At 45.7% G+C, this 21,447-nt stretch overlaps 1 protein-coding gene across 2 annotated transcripts in view; it reads left to right on the plus strand.

Moving 5' to 3' along the window:
• Window positions 1-20,693, plus strand: part of LOC110532726 (voltage-dependent L-type calcium channel subunit beta-4) — a 37,646-nt gene extending 16,953 nt beyond the window's left edge. The window contains exons 2-13 of one of the 2 annotated variants that reach the window (XM_036988785.1): window positions 11,911-12,030; window positions 12,895-13,017; window positions 13,348-13,469; window positions 13,721-13,770; window positions 14,866-14,946; window positions 16,369-16,427; window positions 16,591-16,691; window positions 17,173-17,324; window positions 18,247-18,342; window positions 18,509-18,679; window positions 18,893-18,948; window positions 20,525-20,693. In XM_036988785.1, the coding sequence (XP_036844680.1) occupies window positions 14,902-14,946; window positions 16,369-16,427; window positions 16,591-16,691; window positions 17,173-17,324; window positions 18,247-18,342; window positions 18,509-18,679; window positions 18,893-18,922 (654 nt within the window). In that variant the 5' untranslated portion in view covers window positions 11,911-12,030; window positions 12,895-13,017; window positions 13,348-13,469; window positions 13,721-13,770; window positions 14,866-14,901 and the 3' untranslated portion in view covers window positions 18,923-18,948; window positions 20,525-20,693. Of the gene's footprint in view, window positions 1-11,910; window positions 12,031-12,894; window positions 13,018-13,347; window positions 13,470-13,720; window positions 13,771-14,202; window positions 14,223-14,865; window positions 14,947-16,368; window positions 16,428-16,590; window positions 16,692-17,172; window positions 17,325-18,246; window positions 18,343-18,508; window positions 18,680-18,892; window positions 19,479-20,524 lie in introns of those variants that run through there. The other variant, XM_021616836.2, reaches the window with a different exon arrangement.
• The last annotated feature ends 754 nt before the right edge of the window (window positions 20,694-21,447 follow it).

Here is a 21,447-nt window from a genome sequence, read left to right on the forward strand (position 1 = left end):
TCACATAGAGTTATCATGTAGAGTATTATCATATAGACAGTTATCATATAGAGAGCTATCATATAGAGAGTTATCACATAGAGTGTTATTACATAGAGAGTTATCACATAGAGTGTTATCACATAGAGCATTATCACATGGACAGTTATCACACAGAGCGTTATCACATAGACATTTATCACATAGAGAGTTATCACATGGAGAGTTATCACAGAGTGCAATCATATAGACAGTTATTACATAGAAAGTTATCATATAGAGCATTATCATATAGACAGTTATCACATAGAGCGTTATTGCATAAACAGTTACACATAGAGAGTTATCACATAGAGCGTTAACATATAGAGAGTTATCATATAAACAGTTATTATATAGAGTGTTATTGTTACGGTGCATGAATGAGGACCCAAAAGCGAATTAACGTAAACAGAGCTTCTTTAATAACAAAACAAAACGTAGGCTCAGATGGACCGGCAGGTTCCGACAGGACAGGACAAGGTTGCAGCAAACATGACGATAGTCTGGTTCAGGCATGAACAACACAAACAAGAATCCGACAAAGACAGGAGCAGAAACAGAGAGAGATATAGAGGACTAATCAGAGGGAAAAAGGGAACAGGTGGGAAAAGGGGTGACGAGGTAGTTAGGAGGAGACAAGGCACAGCTGGGGGAAAGAGGGGGAGAAAAGGTAACCTAACAACGACCAGCAGAGGGAGACAGGGTGAAGGGAAAGGACAGAAACAAGACACAACATGACAGTACATGACAGTACCCCCCCACTCACCGAGCGCCTCCTGGCGCACTCGAGGAGGAAACCTGGCGGCAACGGAGGAAATCATCGATCAGCGCACGGTCCAGCACGTCCCGAGAGGGAACCCAACTCCTCTCCTCAGGACCGTACCCCTCCCAATCTACTAGGTACTGATGACCACGGCCCCGAGGACGCATGTCCAAAATCCTACGGACCCTGTAGATGGGTGCGCCCTCGACAAGGATGGGGGGGGGGGGGGGGGGGGAAGACGAGCGGGGGCGCGAAGAACGGGCTTGACACAGGAGACATGGAAGACCGGGTGGACGCGACGAAGATATCGCGGAAGAAGAAGTCGAACTGCGACAGGATTAATGATCCGAGAAATACGGAACGGACCAATGAACCGCGGGGTCAACTTGCGAGAAGTGGTCTTAAGGGGAAGGTTCTGAGTGGAGAGCCAAACTCTCTGACCGCGACAATATCTAGGACTCTTAGTTCTACGCTTATTAGCAGCCCTCACAGTCTGCGCCCTATAACGGCAAAGTGCAGACCTGACCCTCTTCCAGGTGCGCTCGCAACGTTGGACAAAAGCCTGAGCGGAGGGGACGCTGGACTCGGCGAACTGAGATGAGAACAGCGGAGGCTGGTACCCGAGGCTACTCTGAAAAGGAGATAGCCCGGTCGCAGACGAAGGAAGCGAGTTGTGGGCGTATTCTGCCCAGGGGAGCTGTTCTGACCAAGACGCAGGGTTGCGAAAAGAAAGACTGCGTAAGATGCGACCAATAGTCTGATTGGCCCGTTCTGCTTGACCGTTAGACTGGGGGTGAAAGCCGGAAGAGAGACTGACGGAAGCCCCAATCAAACGGCAAAACTCCCTCCAAAATTGAGACGTGAATTGCGGACCTCTGTCCGAAACGACGTCTGACGGAAGGCCATGAATTCTGAAAACATTCTCGATGATGATTTGTGCCGTCTCTTTAGCAGAAGGAAGCTTAGCAAGGGGAATAAAATGAGCCGCCTTAGAGAACCTGTCGACAACCGTAAGAATAACAGTCTTCCCCGCTGACGAAGGCAGTCCGGTGACAAAATCTAAGGCGATGTGAGACCACGGTCGAGAGGGAATGGGAAGCGGCCTGAGACGGCCGGCAGGAGAAGAGTTACCGGACTTAGTCTGCGCGCAGACCGAACAAGCAGCCACGAAGCGACGCGTGTCATGCTCCCGGGTGGGCCACCAAAAGCGCTGGCGAATGGAAGCAAGCGTACCCCGAACGCCAGGGTGGCCGGCTAACTTGGCAGAGTGAGCCCACTGAAGAACGGCCAGACGAGTAGGAACGGGAACGAAAAGAAGGTTCCTGGGACAAGCGCGCGGCGACGGAGTTTGAGTGAGTGCTTGCTTTACCTGCCTCTCAATTCCCCAGACAGTCAACCCGACAACACGCCCCTCAGGGAGAATCCCCTCGGGGTCAGTGGAGGCTACTGAAGAACTGAAGAGACGAGATAAAGCATCAGGCTTGGTGTTCTTAGAGCCCGGACGATAAGAAATCACGAACTCGAAACGAGCGAAAAACAGCGCCCAGCGCGCCTGACGCGCATTAAGTCGTTTGGCAGAACGGATGTACTCAAGGTTCCTATGGTCAGTCCAAACGACAAAAGGAACGGTCGCCCCCTCCAACCACTGTCGCCATTCGCCTAGGGCTAAGCGGATGGCGAGCAGTTCGCGGTTTCCCACATCATAGTTACGTTCCGACGGCGACAGGCGATGAGAAAAATACGCGCAAGGGTGGACCTTGTCGTCAGAGAAGGAGCGCTGAGAAAGAATGGCTCCCACGCCCACCTCTGACGCGTCAACCTCGACAATGAACTGTCTAGAGACGTCAGGTGTAACAAGGATAGGGGAGGATGTAAAACGATTCTTGAGGAGATCAAAAGCTCCCTGGGCGGAAACGGACCACTTAAAGCACGTCTTGACAGAAGTGAGGGCTGTGAGAGGGGCTGCCACCTGACCGAAATTACGGATGAAGCGACGATAGAAGTTCGCGAAGCCGAGAAAGCGCTGCAACTCGACTCGTGACTTAGGGACGGGCCAATCAATGACAGCTTGGACCTTAGCGGGATCCATCTTAATGCCTTCAGCGGAAATAACAGAACCGAGAAATGTGACGGAGGAGGCATGAAAAGAGCACTTCTCAGCCTTCACAAAAAGACAATTCTCTAAAAGGCGCTGGAGGACACGTCGAACGTGCTGAACATGAATCTGGAGTGACGGTGAAAAAATCAGGATATCGTCAAGGTAAACGAAAACAAAGATGTTCAGCATGTCTCTCAGGACATCATTGACTAATGCCTGAAAGACAGCTGGAGCGTTAGCGAGGCCGAAAGGAAGAACCCGGTATTCAAAGTGCCCTAACGGAGTGTTAAACGCCGTCTTCCACTCGTCCCCCTCCCTGATGCGCACGAGATGGTAAGCGTTACGAAGGTCCAACTTAGTGAAAAACCTGGCTCCCTGCAGGATCTCGAAGGCTGAAGACATAAGAGGAAGCGGATAACGATTCTTCACTGTTATGTCATTCAGCCCTCGATAATCTATGCAGGGGCGCAGGGACCCGTCCTTCTTAACAAAAAAAAACCCCGCTCCGGCGGGAGAGGAGGAGGGGACTATGGTACCGGCGGCAAGAGCTACAGACAAATAATCTTCGAGAGCCTTACGTTCGGGAGCCGACAGAGAGTATAGTCTACCCCGGGGGGGAGTGGTTCCCGGAAGGAGATCAATACTACAATCATATGACCGGTGTGGAGGAAGAGAGGTGGCCCTGGACCGACTGAACACCGTGCGCAGATTGTGATATTCCTCCGGCACCCCTGTCAAATCACCAGGCTCCTCCTGTGAAGAAGAGACAGAGGAAACAGGAGGGATAGCAGACATTAAACATTTCACATGACAAGAGACGTTCCAGGAGAGGATAGAATTACTAGACCAATTAATGGAAGGATTATGACAAACTAGCCAGGGATGGCCCAAAACAACAGGTGTAAAAGGTGAACGAAAAATTAAAAAAGAAATGGTTTCGCTATGATTACCAGAAACAGTGAGGGTTAAAGGTAGCGTCTCACGCTGAATCCTGGGGAGAGGACTACCATCCAGGGCGAACAAGGCCGTGGACTCCCTTAACTGTCTGAGAGGAATGTCATGTTCCCGAGCCCAGGTCTCGTCCATAAAACAGCCCTCCGCCCCAGAGTCTATTAAGGCACTGCAGGAAGCTGACGAACCGGTCCAGCGTAGATGGACCGACAAGGTAGTGCAGGATCTTGAAGGAGAGACAGGAGTAGTAGCGCTCACCAGTAGCCCTCCGCTTACTGATGAGCTCTGGCTTTTACTGGACATGAAGTGACAAAATGACCAGCAGAACCGCAATAGAGACAGAGGCGGTAGGTGATTCTCCGTTCCCTCTCCTTAGTCGAGATGCGGATACCTCCCAGCTGCATAGGCTCAGCACCCGAGCCGGCAGAGGAAGATGGTAGTGATGCGGAGAGGGGGGCAACGGAGAACGCGAGCTCCTTTCCACGAGCTCGGTGACGAAGATCAACCCGTCGCTCAATGCGAATAGCGAGTTCAATCAAGGAATCCACGCTGGAAGGAACCTCCCGGGAGAGAATCTCATCCTTTACCTCTGCGCGGAGACCCTCCAGAAAACGAGCGAGCAAAGCCGGCTCGTTCCAGCCACTGGAGGCAGCAAGAGTGCGAAACTCAATAGAGTAGTCTGTTATGGATCGATTACCCTGACATAGGGAAGACAGGGCCCTGGAAGCCTCCTCCCCAAAAACAGATCGATCAAAAACCCGTATCATCTCCTCCTTAAAGTCCTGATACTGGTTAGTACACTCAGCCCTTGCCTCCCAGATTGCCGTGCCCCACTCACGAGCCCGTCCAGTAAGGAGAGATATGACGTAGGCGACACGAGCAGTGCTCCTGGAGTAAGTGTTGGGCTGGAGAGAAAACACAATATCACACTGGGTGAGGAACGAGCGGCATTCAGTGGGCTCCCCAGAGTAACACGGCGGGTTATTGATTCTGGGCTCCGGAGATTCGAAAGCCCTGGAAGTGGCCGGCGGATCGAGGCGGAGATGGTGAACCTGTTCTGTGAGGTTGGAGACTTGGGTGGCCAGGGTCTCAACGGCATGTCGAGCAGCAGACAATACCTGCTTGTGTCTGCCTAGCATCGCTCCCTGGATCTCGACGGCTGAGTGGAGAGGATCCGAAGTCGCTGGGTCCATTCTTGGTCGGATTCTTCTGTTACGGTGCATGAATGAGGACCCAAAAGCGAATTAACGTAAACAGAGCTTCTTTAATAACAAAACAAAACGTAGGCTCAGATGGACCGGCAGGTTCCGACAGGACAGGACAAGGTTGCAGCAAACATGACGATAGTCTGGTTCAGGCATGAACAACACAAACAAGAATCCGACAAAGACAGGAGCAGAAACAGAGAGAGATATAGAGGACTAATCAGAGGGAAAAAGGGAACAGGTGGGAAAAGGGGTGACGAGGTAGTTAGGAGGAGACAAGGCACAGCTGGGGGAAAGAGGGGGAGAAAAGGTAACCTAACAACGACCAGCAGAGGGAGACAGGGTGAAGGGAAAGGACAGAAACAAGACACAACATGACAGTACATGACAGTTATCACATGTACAGAGTTATCATATATAGAGTTATCATATAGAGAGTTATCATATAGAGAGTTATCATATATAGAGTTATCATATAGAGAGTTATCACATAGACAGATATCACAAATATAGTTATTAAATAGACAGTTATTACATAGAGAGTTATCATATAGAGCGGTATCACATAGACTGTTATCATTTAGAGAGCTATCATATAGAGAGTTATCATATAGAGAGGTATCACATAGACTGTTATCACATAGAGAGTTATCACATAGAGAGTTATCACATTGACATTTATCACATAGAGAGTTATGACGTAGACAGTTATCACATAGACATGTATCACATAGAGAGTTATCACATTGACATTTATCACATAGAGAGTTATGACGTAGACAGTTATCACATAGACATGTATCACATAGAGAGTTATCACATTGACATTTATCACAGAGAGTAATCACATAGACAGTTATCACATAGAGAGTTATGACAGAGCGTCATCACATAGACAGTTATCATATTGAGTTATCATATAGAGATTATAGAGTGTTATTATATAGAGGAAGATGTGTTGTAAACAATGGGAATATGAGTAATGTAAAGGGAGGGGTTCTAAACACAGTTCCACCAGGAGGGGGTTCTGCATGTGTGAGATGGAGGGGAAGAGAGAGCAGGCAGCAGTAGAAGCATGTCCGACTCGAGCGCTACAGGACTAATTGGTAATAAGGTATTGTGTTGCTCTCTGTCTCTTTCTCTCTCTCTGCCTTTGTCCGTGACTCAGTCTATGTGTCTGTTTCAGGGTCAGTCCACCTGTGTGTATTTCCATCTGCTCTCTGTCCCCCCAATCTGGTACCTTTCATCTAATCTAATGCTCCAATGCTCTTCTCCTCCTTCCTCTCTCCTCCTCTGGTAGCTCGCCTTCTCTCCTCTCATTTGTGCTCAACCCTTCCTCATGTTTTCCACGTGCTCTACCTACCTCAGCAAAAAGTCTATTCTTGTTCACTCACTTCGTCAGCATTCCCCCTCCCTCTCTTCCTCCCTCCTTTTGTCCCCCCTCCCCTCCCCCCTCAGATACACAGGAACGGCCTGTCTTTTCATCTTACCTCCCTGGACTTTGTTGCTCCACTTTGTACTTTGCATGTTTCTATCTTGCTTCAGATTCTTGTGGTTAATACTGAGTTTGGAAATTATGAAATGGTTTCAATTCGGTTAAAAGATATAGAATAGTACAACAAATCAAATCAAATTGTATTGGTCACATACGCATGATTAGCAGATGTTACTGTGGGTGTAGAGAAATGCTTGCGCTTCTAGCTCCGGCAGTGCAGTAATATCTAACAAGTAATATCTGACAATTACACAACATATACCCAATACACACACATCTAGTAAAGGAATGGAATTAAGAATACAAAAATATACGGACAAGCAATGTCAGAGTGGCATAGAAAAAGATACAGTAGGAGACAGTATATAGATAGATATAAGATGAGTAATGCAAGATATATAGACATTATTAAAGTGACTTGTGTTCCATTTATTAAAGTGGCCAGTGATATCTAGTCTATGTATATAGGAAGCAGCCTCTCTGTGCTAGTGATGGCTATTTAACAGTCTGATGGCCTTGAGATAGGAGCTGTTTTTCAGTCTCTCGGTCCCTGCTTTGATGCACCTGTACTGACCTCGCCTTCTGGATGATAACGGGGTGAACAGGCAGTGGCTCAGGTGGTTGTTGTCCTTGATTAACTTTTTGGCCTTCCTGTGACATCGGGTGGTGTTGATGTCTTGGAGGGCAGGTAGTTTGCCCCAAGTGGTGAGTTGGGCAGACCGCACCACCCTCTGGAGAGCCCTGCGGTTGCGGGCGGAGCAGTTTCCATACCAGGTGGTGATACAGCCCGGCAGGATGCTCTCAATTGTGCATCTGTAAAAGTTTGTGAAGGTTTTAGGTGACAAGCCAAATGTATTCAGCCTCCTGAGGTTGAAGAGGCGCTATTGCGCCTTCTTCGCCACACTGTCTGTATGGGTGGACCATTTCAGTTTGTCCGTGATGTGTACACCGAGGAACTTGAAGCTTTTGAACTCCGCACAGGGCGGAGTTCAGTCTCGAGTTTAATGATGAGCTTGGAGAGTGCTATGGCATGTCTTGAGAGATATTACTTTTGTTTATCATGTATAGCTTTTATGACCAATTCATTTTCAAACTAAAACTTGTTATCTCAATCAACAAAAATGTGGTTTCAGAAAACTGAGTGGCCGTGAGTGGCTGAATGGAAATAGGCCATGAGTATTTCTGAACTGTTATTTGGGGAAAGTGGTATTATAACATGCTGTTACTAAGAGAGCCTGTCTCACTGACTGACTGCAATGTGTACAGCTCCACCTGCTGGACAGACTATGTTACTGCACCTGTATGTCACTACCTCGTGCTTATTTTCTTTGGCTACTACCGCTAGTAGCATTACTATCTCTAATATCTCTACTACTACCATTACCACTAGTAGCATTACTACCTCTAATATCTCTACTATCACAAGTAGCATTACTATCTCTAATATCCATACTACCACCATTACCACTAGTAGCATTACTATCTCTAATATCTATACTACTACCATTACCACTAGTAGCATTACTATCTCTAATATCTCTACTACTACCATTACCACTAGTAGCATTACTATCTCTAATATCTCTACTACCACCATTACCACTAGTAGCATTACTATCTCTAATATCTATACTACTACCATTTCAGTAAATACAGTACAATGCAATGATGGTAATGAAATCCAGCTCATTCCAGTAATACTAATAATAGTACATATAATCATGTATACAGGTACAACACTACTGCTGTTATATTGTGGCCTCTTTGGTCGATACATTTAAACAAATACAAATAAGATAAAAAAATAAAGAAAGAATGTATAATAAAATAAACAACAACAACATGATGGTTCCACTATGTATTACAGTCAGTTATATACAATGTAAATACTATGATGATGGTTCTACTATGTATTACTGTGTCACGTTCTGACCTTAGTTCCTTTATTATGTATTTGTGTCAGTTTGGTCAGGGCGTGAGCTGGGGTGGGTAGTCTATGTTCTTTTTTCTATGTTGTGTTTATGTGTTTGGCCTAGTATGGTTCTCAATCAGAGGCAGGTGTCGTTCGTTGTCTCTGATTGAGAATCATACTTAGGTAGCCTGTTTTCTCCATTTTAGTTGTGGGTGATTGTTTTCTGTCTCATTTTCTTCACCAGACAGAACTGTATCGTTTTCGTTCATTCTCCTTGTTATTTTGTTTTTTGTGTTCCGTGTTAATAAATATCAACATGGACACGTACCACGCTGCATATTGGTCCGATCCTTCTTACTCTTCCTCCGACGAAGAGGAGATTCGTTACATACTGCCAGTTATATACAATGTAAATACTATGATGAGGGTTCCACTATGTATTACTATTAAGTTACATACAATGTGAATTCTTCAGGGAATTAAAGGTCATGGGATGGCCCTCAGGCTATGGCAATCATATACATATGACCATCTCTCTGAATGTCATCCCCTTCTAGGATCCTGTGTCTCTCCCAGTATTATATGAGTGTATTGATCTGATCTCAGTGTTTTGTGGTTGGCAGCTAGGTCTTTTAGGTGATCTTTAAAAGCTCAGTTTGAGTGTTTGACAATAAATAGTTCTCTGCAAAGCGAACCACAGGTTTTGTACTGCTAAGATTCACAGAGCGGAGAAGTGAAAATCTGAATATTCTAAGACACCAAGGTCGGGCCCCTCAGATGGCATATAAACATGACATGAGCCATGATTATTATTTTTTTGAATAACAGGATATTTGATTTAAAACTGCTACATTGATTAAACATGATTGATTACGTAGAAGTAGTGTCGGTCTCTAGCATTATATTGATTACCTTCTTCTTTTCTGCAAGAACCATATCTCCATCTAGTTTTCAGTGTGCTCCTTTTGCCCCAGAATGGATATGGTTAGTGGATAAAGGTCTCTTATAAGAATCCCTTCTACAGTATGTGACGTCATGCGTTTTGGTTACTGTGTTTTTCTATATACATGTCCATGTCTCTTCTATGCAGAACATTTTCTTAAGGAACTCAGTCCCAAATTACTGTTGAAAGTGAGAAAAGTGGAATACACCAGGTGCAATTTCTACATTTGGTTCTGCATCAGCCATCATCAGTTGTACACTTGTTATGTCAGTCACTGACAACCACTCAATTATCCCGTGTCAGCTGACATGTTTTAGATTGTTAGGTAAAGTAGTCTAGCCATGTCACAATGTCACTGGCTTTCTAGCCTCCACCGATCTACATTTATTTTTCCATTTGTTTTGTCTGTATTGTACACACCTGGTCCCCATTACGTTTTAATTATTTCCCTATTTAACCCTCTGGAGCCATCATGGTTTTGGTGCTTGTTTCTGTCAGAGTCTAGGTGATGTGGGTAAGGCGGAGTCAGGCGCAGGACACAGAGATGAGTAATAATAGTAACTTTACTCAAAAATAGTCTTCCAACAATGTTTTACCCTCAAGGTGGAGGGGGGGGGGGGGGCCCAAAAGTCTAGAGGCGCTTCGGCTCAGTGGATATCAATAATTAATTAACTAAGCCTACAGGATGGCGTATAGACGGAGGGAATTACTATAAGCAGAAAGGCATGTGTATAACACAAGAATTTAGTGTATTAGTCACTCTCATCCGCAACACTAATAATCATTATTATAAGGCATTATAAAGTCTCATAGTTACTTATTACCAGTTATAAAGCGTTTAACATACAATTATAGATGATATGTTAAAACTCAGTCTGTTATGTATTGTTCCCATCCGCAGCACTATTAACCAAACTGAACTTCCTTGTTAATTCAGCTTTGTTTCTTCCTGTTGCGGAAGTATCTTAAGATCCAAGCCCCTCCGGCTCGCTTTGATATTTAAATTATATCCACACTGGTCTCTGGATCGCTGGTTCCAGCCTGGTGTGTTTAGGATGGGGGGAGGGGGGGGGGGAGAAGGGAGGGGGGAAAGAAGGTGAGTGGGGGTGAAAAAATCTGGGCTCTGGATCGAGACTGACAAAAAAAATTGGGAGAGGAGAAAGGGAGGGAAGGGTAGAGAGGCTACTGCCTGCCACTGTGCCGTTGTTATTGAGCTATATTTGGCAGTGGTGTGTGGGTGTGTATCAGTCTGGCATGGGGGGAGTCAGTCTTCCTCTCGTGTGTGTGTGTGGGTCAGCTGGGAATGAGAAGAGATGGGGGGATTGAAGGATGGTGACGGTGACGGTGAGTGTACAGCACACTGGGTTTCAGACTGACTGAGGAGGGGCCGAGGGGCAGATCTATTTTTACCCATGACAGGTTTAGCTGACAGTGAGCCAATTTGATGAGGGAATCAATGTCTTCTGCTATAGATGTGATGCTCTTCCCAGGTTTCTTTCAGAAGGTGTTGAGGTATTTGAATGGCTTAACTTGATACCTACCCTGGTTATCCTGTTCATGTCTCTAAAGTTATGGCTGAGATAAGATAGTACTTTATTACTCCCCCAGAGGGAAAAGTTATTACACCAACCAATAGAAAACACACCAATAAATACACAAGAAAACGGAACAACGGACACACCATCTATGCACCATCACACCGTCTATGCACCATCACACCATCTATGCACCATCACACCATCTATGCACCATCACACCATCTATGCACCATCTAAGAGCAGCATATTGTGTGGTGACTGAATGTTGGTGGGTGATATGAACCTGATAATACTGTTTAGATGGGAAGTTAAAGCATGGTGTGGCAGCATCTCACTGTTTATAGACAGAGGAACATTAGTAGATGTATGTTGTTGCAGTCTTCACCTCACACACACGCTCCTCAGACACGACTGCGTTGGAAAGCACTACAGGAACTTAACATGAACTGGAACTGGCAGTAGCTACGCAGGTCACATGGGTCCAGGGCAAGGCCAGACAGGTCACATGGGTCCAGGGCCAGGCCAGACAGGTCACATGGGTCCAGGGCAAGGCCAGACAGGTCACATGGGTCCAGGGCCAGGCCAGACAGGTCACATGGGTCCAGGGCCAGGCCAGACAGGTCACATGGGTCCAGGGCAAGGCCAGACAGGTCACATGGGTCCAGGGCCAGGCCAGACAGGTCACATGGGTCCAGGGCCAGGCCAGACAGGTCACATGGGTCCAGGGCCAGGCCAGACAGGTCACATGGGTCCAGGGCCAGGCCCAGGCCAGACAGGTTATCAACTCAGTGACGCAATGGGCTACTTTGAGAGCTTGGATTTGGCTTTAGTAGGTGTTTTTAGATCAAGTAGCAAGTTATTTAGACTGATATCATCTTGGTTGATAATTTGAAAACATGGAGTCTTAGCATAATTTCTTTGTAAACCTTCTGTTCTGTTCTCTGTTCTCTCTCTCTCTCTATCTCTCTCTCTTTCTCTCTCTAGGGTTCAGCTGATTCCTACACTAGTAGACCCTCAGATTCCGACGTGTCCCTGGAGGACGACCCGGAGGCGTCTCGGCTAGAAGCCGAGCGCCAGGCCCAACTGCAGCTGGAGAGAGCCAAGGTAGGTAACCTGGCTTCTAATCCCTAGTCAGTTGGAGAGAGCCAACATGCTATACATTTATAGGCAATGTTCTCGCATTCGCGGAGACTGCACTCACAGTAAACGCTACCTACAGTATCTCAGCTCAATCTGGATTTTACGTTTACGTTTAAATCACACTGGAGTGCTGATCATCAGCACTATGAATTTAATCGAGCCCTTAGTCAGGAATAAGTCTGGTTTGAAGTCGAGTGCCAGACACAACTGCAGCTGAGAGAGAGAGCCAAAGAAGGCAACCTCTCCTTCACCCGATAGTCAGGCCTAGAGAGCCAGGGTTAGTAGAGTCAGGAGTTTAGTTAGTTAATTAGCTTGTTTACGTAAACAGGAGTTTAATCAGGCCAAACTGTAGATGGAGAGAGCTATGGTGAGCAACACTTCTTCAACCTCTTTTCTCCCCTGCAACTATTCCTCAGGTCGAACAGATGTAGGATCTTAATTTGAGCCAGTTTGCTACAGCAGGAAAATAATCCTGCAGCAACAGGAACTGTGAATTATTATGTGGATTATAATGAGTGTTGGACATTTTAAATGGGAAATTACAAACTTTTGAAGCCTTTTAAAACCTTGAATACATTACAAGTTTGCGCCGGACAATTCTCAGCAACAAAAAAGTGATCAAATTAAGATCCTACATCTGTAAATGTGAACTTGTTCTCAGGCAATTTACCTGGTAAAATAAAGGTTGAATATAAAAATAAAGCAGTGTTTAGTCAGGTCCAGAGAGCCAAGAAGAGACCCAAGGAAAGTCCACCATAGGATGGGATATTGTCAGGTCAATGCATCCTTTCGTAAACACTGTTTTATGTATCTGTCTGTCCTCCCCAGTCAAAACCCGTAGCATTTGCAGTGAAGACCAACGTGAGCTACTGTGGTGCTCTAGATGCTGACTGTCCTGTCCAAGGTGCTGCTATCAACTTTGAAACCAAAGATTTTCTACACATAAAAGAGGTGAGAGGAGTTCAGTAGGCGTCATTATCAATGATCACTATCACGTCCTCACCATCACCACTAGAATGACATTTCTTTAGTTGTTGCAGTTATCTTAAACAGTAGCTATTGGAACCCAGTCCTTACACGTTCACAATATGTATGGCCATGACAACCACAGGCATCTCTATCACGGCGGTTACTACCACTGCTGCCATACTGTCGAAACAGCAGTGACAACCACAGGCATCTCTATCACGGCGGTTACTACCACTGCTGCCATATTGTCGAAACAGCAGTGCCAACAGTTTCATTTGGACTTGACTGGAATCCATTTTTGTCTCTTTGCAGAAATACAGCAATGACTGGTGGATTGGTCGGCTGGTGAAGGAAGGGGCAGACATAACTTTCATCCCCAGCCCGGTGAAACTGGAGGCCATGCGGATCAAACAGGAACAGAAACAGGCCCAGAGGTCAGGGTTCATCGTCTCTCCCTGCTACATCCCGAGTCTCTTTCTCAGTAGTCTTTCCTCTATTCCCTGTGTCGTCATCTACAATCCTCTCCCTGCCTCCTCAAAACTTCAACAAGGACTTTTAAACGATTCCTTGAGTATCATAAGGATGCAAGGGGAGGGTTCATGGAGATGATTCAAGGAGAGGTAAGGTACTTGTATAGTCCTTGAATCCTCGTCTTGCTCATCGGCACCGTGTTGTTGTCCTGCAGGAAAGCGGCGAACTCATCGTCGGGTTGGAGATCCACACCACCTAGTGCAGGTGAGTGACAGCTGTTGGGTGACTGACCTCGTCCTTCCCCCTCATACCAGAATCAATTGCTTTTCATTATGTAGCAAAGCATGTTAATCCATAATCAATCAATCAATCGTATTTATTTGATAGAGCTCTTTTTTACATCAGCAGTTGTCACAAAGTGCTTTACAGAAACCCAGCCTAAAACTCAGAGCAATCAACCAAATGCACAGCATTCAGAGTTGAGGTCAACTCCATTTCAATTGAGTCAATTCAGGAAGGATGCTGAAAATCTGATTCCAACCCTGACGGTGTTGTTGCATTTTACTGGATGAGTACGAAAGGGTCTGGAAGGTTGCTACAGGATATCCTGTCTTCAGACACTACACCATCTGCTCTCCATAGATAGACTTCCATATTAGCTTTCATGCTAAATGTGTTTTCTCTTGTTTTTACAAGCCAAACAGAAGCAGAAGCAGGTATGTTTGTAATGCAGATGATTCTACTATGTATCAGAGCTAGAATTAAGAATAGCTGTGTCATAAAATACTCTCTACTACAAACTGTTTTGCTCTTAGTTGATGACACTGGTAGATTCTAATCTCAATGACTTGAGGGTTACGCTTAGGGCCCAGAGTTATCCCTAACTACATGATCTGACCAGGGCCTTACTAAAAACATAGTAAAACTCAGGGTTCTAGTTATGCTCCAAAGTCGGTCTTGGCCCGTTCCAAGCCCAGTGTGTGTTGGCCTGTTCCAAACCCAATGTGTGTTGGCCCGTTTCAAGCCCAGTGTGTGTTGGCCCGTTCCAAGCCCAGTGTGTGTTGGCCCGTTCCAAGCCCAGTGTGTGTTGGCCCGTTCCAAGCCCAGTGTGTGTTGGCCCGTTCCAAGCCCAGTGTGTGTTGGCCCGTTCCAAGCCCAGTGTGTGTTGGCCCGTTTCAAGCCCAGTGTGTGTTGGCCCGTTCCAAGCCCAGTGTGTGTTGGCCCGTTCCAAGCCCAGTGTGTGTTGGCCCGTTCCAAGCCCAGTGTGTGTTGGCCCGTTCCAAGCCCAGTGTGTGTTGGCCCGTTCCAAGCCCAGTGTGTGTTGGCCCGTTTCAAGCCCAGTGTGTGTCTCCCCTGCAGACAGAGCATCTCCCACCCTATGATGTTGTTCCTTCCATGAGGCCGGTGGTGTTGGTGGGGCCGTCACTGAAAGGCTATGAGGTGAGAGGCTGGTCGATACGCACACACACACGCACCACACCTTCCTTGGCCCATTAAGCTTTAAGATTTTATTGGCCCATTAAGATTTTTTATTTAATTTAATGTAACTAGGCAATTCAGTTAATAACAAATTCTTATTTACAATGACAGCCTACACTGGCCAAACTCGGACGACACTGGGCCAATTGTGCGCCACCCTATGGGACTCCCAATCACGGCCAGTTGTGATACAGCCTGGATTCGAACCAGGGTGTCTGTAGTGACACCTCAATCACTGAGATGCAGTGCCTTAGACCACTGCTCCACTCGGGAGCCAAAATGAGAATACATTATGATACAGTAAGAATATGTACTGCCCACTCACAATCCCAGCCTGATGTACATGCACAATATATAGAGTAGATGATGTGTAGGTTATGTCAGGAATGGGATATAAGATGGTACTGTCATCAATATGACTGTATTGAGCTTTTTAGCCCAACAAACAAATCTGCACAACAATAAGGCTTATAATTGGGGCGGCAGGGTAGCCTAGTGGTTAGAGCGTTGGACTAGTAACCGGAAGGTTGTGAGTTCAAACCCACGAGCTGACAAGGTACAAATCTGTCGTTCTGCCCCTGAACAGGCAGTTAACCCACTGTTCCCAGGCCGTCATTGAAAATAAGAATTTGTTCTTAACTGACTTGCCTGGTTAAATAAAGGTAAAATAAAAAATAAAAAAAAATAAAAAAAAATAATTGAATCAAATCTCTCCATGCTTCAACATTCTCTCTCTCTCTCCTGTGTGGATGCAGACAGAGACAAGCAGTTTGTTTTGTGTGTCTATGAAATATTTATGCATTTCTCTGGTGAAATGTGTTTTGTGGATGCTCCAGAGGCATACATCAGCCTCTCTCTGACTCTCTGACTCTCTCACTCTCTCTTTCTCTCTCACTCTCACTCTCTCCCAGAGACAGCAGGAGAGCAGAAGCAGGAGGAGTGCTTGGTTGTATCCCCTATATCCCCTAACATCTCTCTCTAAGCCCCACAGCCAGTCAGACTAACATCTCTCTCTAAGCTCCACAGCCAGTCAAACTAACATCTCTCTCTAAGCGCCACAGCCAGTCAGACTACACACGAAGTTCTGTCCTTATTTAATACACCATACAGATTTGTGTTCCTTCACTTTCTAAGTATTTCAGAGAGGGAGGAAGCAGGGGAGACATGTGGAGACAGGGAGAGGAGAAGTTAGAGAGATGGGGGGGTGAGAGAGAGAGGAGGAGAGAGAGAGAGAGAGAGAGGAGGAGAGAGAGAGAGAGAGACAGACAGAGAGAGAGAGAGAGACAGACAGACAGAGAGACGGAGAGAAAGAGAGAGATTCAACACAGGGATCAGTGTTCTCTCTGTTCCTAACCAATCATCACACTCCCCTCTGTCTCCCAGGTAACAGACATGATGCAGAAGGCCCTGTTTGACTTCCTGAAACACAGGTTTGATGGAAGGTGGGTACAGCCAGAACCACGATGGAATAAGTGTTACAACTGTTTTGTAAAAATCCTTTATGATTTTGAATGCAGTGTATCCGCTTGTCTGGCTGGAATTGTATTCTTTAATTGTAAAAAAAAAATGGAATCCATCCATCCATCTAACTATCTATGTTTTTAGAATCTCTATCACGCGGGTGACTGCTGATCTGTCATTGGCCAAAAGGTCTGTATTGAACAAGAAGGCTATCATGGAGAGGTCCAACACACGCTCCAGTCTTGGTAAGAACAGGAGGACTTGTCCTGCATCTTTAATGTAGACATTTGTTTGTTTTTCATCTTCATTTAGGGTGTGTAATAACCCTCTGTCAGTCCTGAGTACATGGTTTAGACTGCTATGTTGATAGATGTACTACAGGTGTAGAATCTTCATTTGATCATACTGTTGCAGAACTTTCGTGTAATAAGGAAATGTAAAACTTGTGTATTTGAGATTTAAAAAGGCTTCTGAAGTTTGTAATTTCCACTTTGATTTTTCAGGCTTGATTTTCCCTTATGAAAAATTCCTCAACCCCTAGAAACAGGGCCATAAATTATAATCCACATAATAATTCACATTTCCTGTTGCTTTAGGATTATTTTCCTGCTGTAGCAAACTGTCTCAAATTAAGTTCCAACATCTGTATATGACTAAGGACAGATCACACTTTCTCTGTACTCAGCCCTCTCTCTCTCTCTGTCTCTCTGTGTGTTGGGGTGGTAGCTGAGGTCCAGAGTGAGATTGAGAGGATTTTTGAGCTGGCTAAGACTCTACAGCTCGTAGTTCTGGACGCAGACACTATCAACCACCCAGCACAGCTCCTCAAAACATCCCTGGCTCCTATCATCATTTACGTTAAGGTGTCCTCTCCAAAGGTAAGAACTGATCCACTACCAGTACACGGTTAGTCAGCCAGTCAGCCAGTTAGTCAGTCAGCGAGACAGCCAGTCAGTCAGCCAGCCAGTTAGTCAGTCAGCGAGCCAGCCAGCCAGTCAGTCAGTCAGCCAGTCAGCCAGTTAGTCAGTCAGCCAGTCAGTCAGCCAGTTAGTCAGTCAGCCAGCCAGTCAGCCAGTTAGTCAGTCAGTCAGCCAGTCAGCCAGTTAGTCAGTCAGCCAGTCAGTTAGTCAGTCAGTCAGCCAGCTAACCAGTTAGTCAGTCAGCCAGTTAGTCAGTCATTCAGCCAGTCAGTCATTCAGCCAGTCAGCCAGCCAGTCAGTCAGTCTGCCAGCCAGCCAGCCAGTCAGCCATGTAGTCAGTCAGCCAGCCAGCCAGTCAGTCATTCAGCCGGCCAGCCAGTCAGCCAGTTATCCATCCAGCCAGTCATTCAGCCAGGCTGTTAGTCAGCCAGCCAGTCAGTCATTAAGCCAGCCAGTTAGTCAGCCAGCCTTCCAGCCAGTCAGACAGTCAGTCATTCAGCCAGCCAGCCAGCCAGCCATATAGTCAGTCAGCCATTCAGCCAGTCAGTCATTCAGCCAGCCTGTTAGTCAGCCAGCCAGTTATCCATCCAGCCAGTCATTCAGCCAGCCAGGCAGTTAGTCAGCCAGCCAGTCAGTCATTAAGCCAGCCAGTTAGTCAGCCAGCCTGCCAGCCAGTCATTCAGCCAGCCAGTCAGTCAGTCAATCAGTTAGTCATTCAGCCAGCCAGCCAGCCAGCCAGTTAGTCAGCCAGCCAGCCAGCCAGCCAGCCAGTTAGTCAGTCATTCAGCCAGCCAGCCAGTCAGTCATTCAGCCGGCCAGTTAGTCAGTCAGCCAGCCAGCAAGTCAGCCAGCAAGTTCATTATTTTCTCTTCTCTCCCAGGTTCTTCAGAGGCTCATTAAATCTCGGGGGAAATCTCAAAGTAAACACCTCAATGTACAGATGATGGCAGGGGACAAACTAGCACAGTGTCCACCCGTATGTAATGAAAATAATACTAATACTTTTATTTGTACAACAATCTACGTTACTCTGTCTGTCCAGCATAACGGTAGGCTTACACTCAGCTGATAGGGCTGTTAATAGCATTCCCTTGAGGCTTACCATTTAGTTTTTGACATTGTGTTAACATCTCATCTCTCAGGAGATGTTTGATGTGATCCTGGATGAGAACCAGCTGGAAGATGCATGTGAACACCTAGCAGAATACCTGGACATCTACTGGCGCGCCACTCACCTGCCCTGCTCCGCCCCCCTCAACCCCCTATTGGACCAGAGCGAGGTCACCCCGCCCTCCGCTAACTCCAGCCAACAGGTGAGCTCCTCTCGGCGTGGTGTGTGATGACCAATAGTTCCAGGTTGTGTTGTTTGCCGTTGTGCTGTGCTTCCTGAGATTGTCAATTGTGCAGAGCGACTGTAACGGGAAAAAAATAAGTACTTGAACGCCACTAAATAATCTGTTCCTGGACCTGTTGTCATTCTGCTGTTAGCTATTCTCTCATTCATCCTTGTCTTTCTGTGTTTGCAGTTCTCCGAGACTCAAGAGTTAATAGAATGATCACTCCTTAGCTACCACAGGTCTGGGTGAGTAGGACCCCCTCACTATCCCTCCCTAACCCTTTTCTCTGTTCTCTGTTCTATTCTATTCTACTCTATTTGATTCTAAAAGGAACAGCCACTGCTGTGGGTCAGATGTAAGGGGTCAGAATTTAGAGGTCACCGGGGGTCACAGGGGGAGCAGGGGTTGGCAAGGAATTCCTGTCTGGATAGGCACCATCTCCACAGGCCCGCCCCTCTCTATTCTGGAGAGAGGGAAGGAGGGCAACAGGGGGGCAGGGCAGCTTGTATCTGAGAGAGAGAGAGAGAGAGAGAGAGAGAGAGAGAGAGAGAGAGAGAGACCCTAACGAAGACGGACCCCCACGCTGCCCCCTGCTGGAGAGTCCTCCCAGAGTGCCTTGACTACTCCCAGCGTGGCGTGATGCGTCTCGTCACTGCAACCGGACCGTCATCTTGTCCTGGACAAAACACTACCCTTACACCCCCACCCGAACCCTCCCTAGCAGCACTCAAAACCACTTAGCGGTACCACCTAAACAGTTACACTACTGTTCAAAAGTTTGGGGTCACTTAGAAATGTCCTTGTTTTTGAAAGAAAAGCACATTTTTTTGTCCATTAAAATAACATGAAATTGATCAGAAATACAGTGTAGACATTGTTAATGTTGTAAATTACTATAGTAGCTGGAAACGGCAGATATTTTATGGAATATCTACATAGGTGTACAGAGGCCCATTATCACCAACTATCACTCCTGTGTTGCTATGGCACGTTGTGTCAGCTAATCCAAGTTTATAATTTTAAAAGGCTAATTTATCATTAGAAAACCCTTTTGCAATTATGTTAGCACAGCTGAAAACTGTTGTTCTGATTAAAGAAGCAATAAAATTGGCCTTCATTAGCCCAGTTGAGTATCTGGAGCATCAGCATTTGTGGGTTCGATTACAGGCTCAAACAAAGAAAATGATTCTGAAACTCTTCAGTCTATTCTTGTTCTGAGAAATTAAGGCTACTCCATGTGAGAAATTGGCAAGAAACTGAAGATCTCGTACAACGCTGTGTACTACTCCCTTCACAGAACAGCGCAAACTGTCTCTAACCAGAATAGAAAGAGGAGTGGGAGGCCCCGGTGCACAACTGAGCAAGAGGACAAGTAGAGGACAAGTAGAGGAGGACAAGTACATGGGCCTCTGTAACGTCTATGTAGATATTCAATTTTAAAAAATCAGCCTTCTCCAGCTACAGTAGTCATTCACAACATTAACAATGTCTACAATGTATTTCGGATAATTTTGATGTTATTTTAATGGACAAAAAAATTTGCTTTTCTTTCAAAAACAAGGACATTTCTAAGTGACCCCAAACTTTTGAACAGTAGTGTAGGTACAACCCAAACTGTCTCCAGACACAGATGGGTTGGTTCAGTTCACATGCTGAAACAACAAGTGTAATGTAATGCTTATTAGTGACTGTAGCATAGTGTGGAATAGGTCACAGTGTCTTCCGTCACTACAATATTCTGTAACCATTGTATTCACATGTGTTCAGGCACCTGGGCTGGTACACACTATGTAATGACCTTACCTTTCTCTTTCTTTATAGATGTGGTAAAGAGACCAATCCAACTCGACCAAAATCCCATGTCAACGCCATTCAGAATCTCCTCATAGCCCTCCATTAAAAATTAGCCTACATTTAGGCTATTATTTATATGTGTATTTGACACTATTTTGGAGTGAAAATCACATTAAAATGCTTGTATGGATGTCAACCCCAATGCAGGTTCATGTCATCATCACTAATCAACTGATTTACACTTAAAAACGGCTTCAAGGACCACCACCGATTTCTATATGCTAGCTACGCTACCAGCTTCTACGAACAGAAATTAGCATTTAACAGACTTTTTTATAATCACGAAAAGGACTATTTCTAAATATTATGCAGCGAAAACAGTAGCAACCACATTGTGGGCCTGTTAGAACACAAAGATCTTGACAGATGTGAAGAATATCCACTTTGTATAATCTGATTTTTAGAATGTGTTTTTAGATGGTATCCTTGTTGTTTCCCCGCAGTCTGCGTTCCATTGATCTCTTAACGGCATATATTGCTCGCTTTCGCTTGCTTGATAACTTGTTTTTTTCCCTGGTCTGTTTTGTATTGTGTTTCCGTAGCTAACTGTTTTTTGTAGGTGTTATATAGTGACACAGAGGAATCAAACATATATGAATCAGAGCACATCAAAGCACATTATCAAAGCACAAACTTGCACACTGTCATCTACAACGCTTATGTATATTTATCATGTATCTACATTATGGATCTACAGAAGATCAGAGTAGTTTTGCCACTGAATCCACCAATCAGATCGCAGACAGGGACCGAGATAGGAGGAGTCAGACCAGACACGTTTGCTTGTCTGTCTGAAATGTATATATACATTTTTGAATGACCAAAAAGATGATCAGTACTTGAGGAGATACGTTAACCATTTGTAGGGAAGTTCTAAACTTTTAGGCAAC

Source organism: Oncorhynchus mykiss, chromosome 9 (assembly GCF_013265735.2).
Source record: "Oncorhynchus mykiss isolate Arlee chromosome 9, USDA_OmykA_1.1, whole genome shotgun sequence".
In the NCBI taxonomy this organism is placed as follows: domain Eukaryota; kingdom Metazoa; phylum Chordata; class Actinopteri; order Salmoniformes; family Salmonidae; genus Oncorhynchus; species Oncorhynchus mykiss.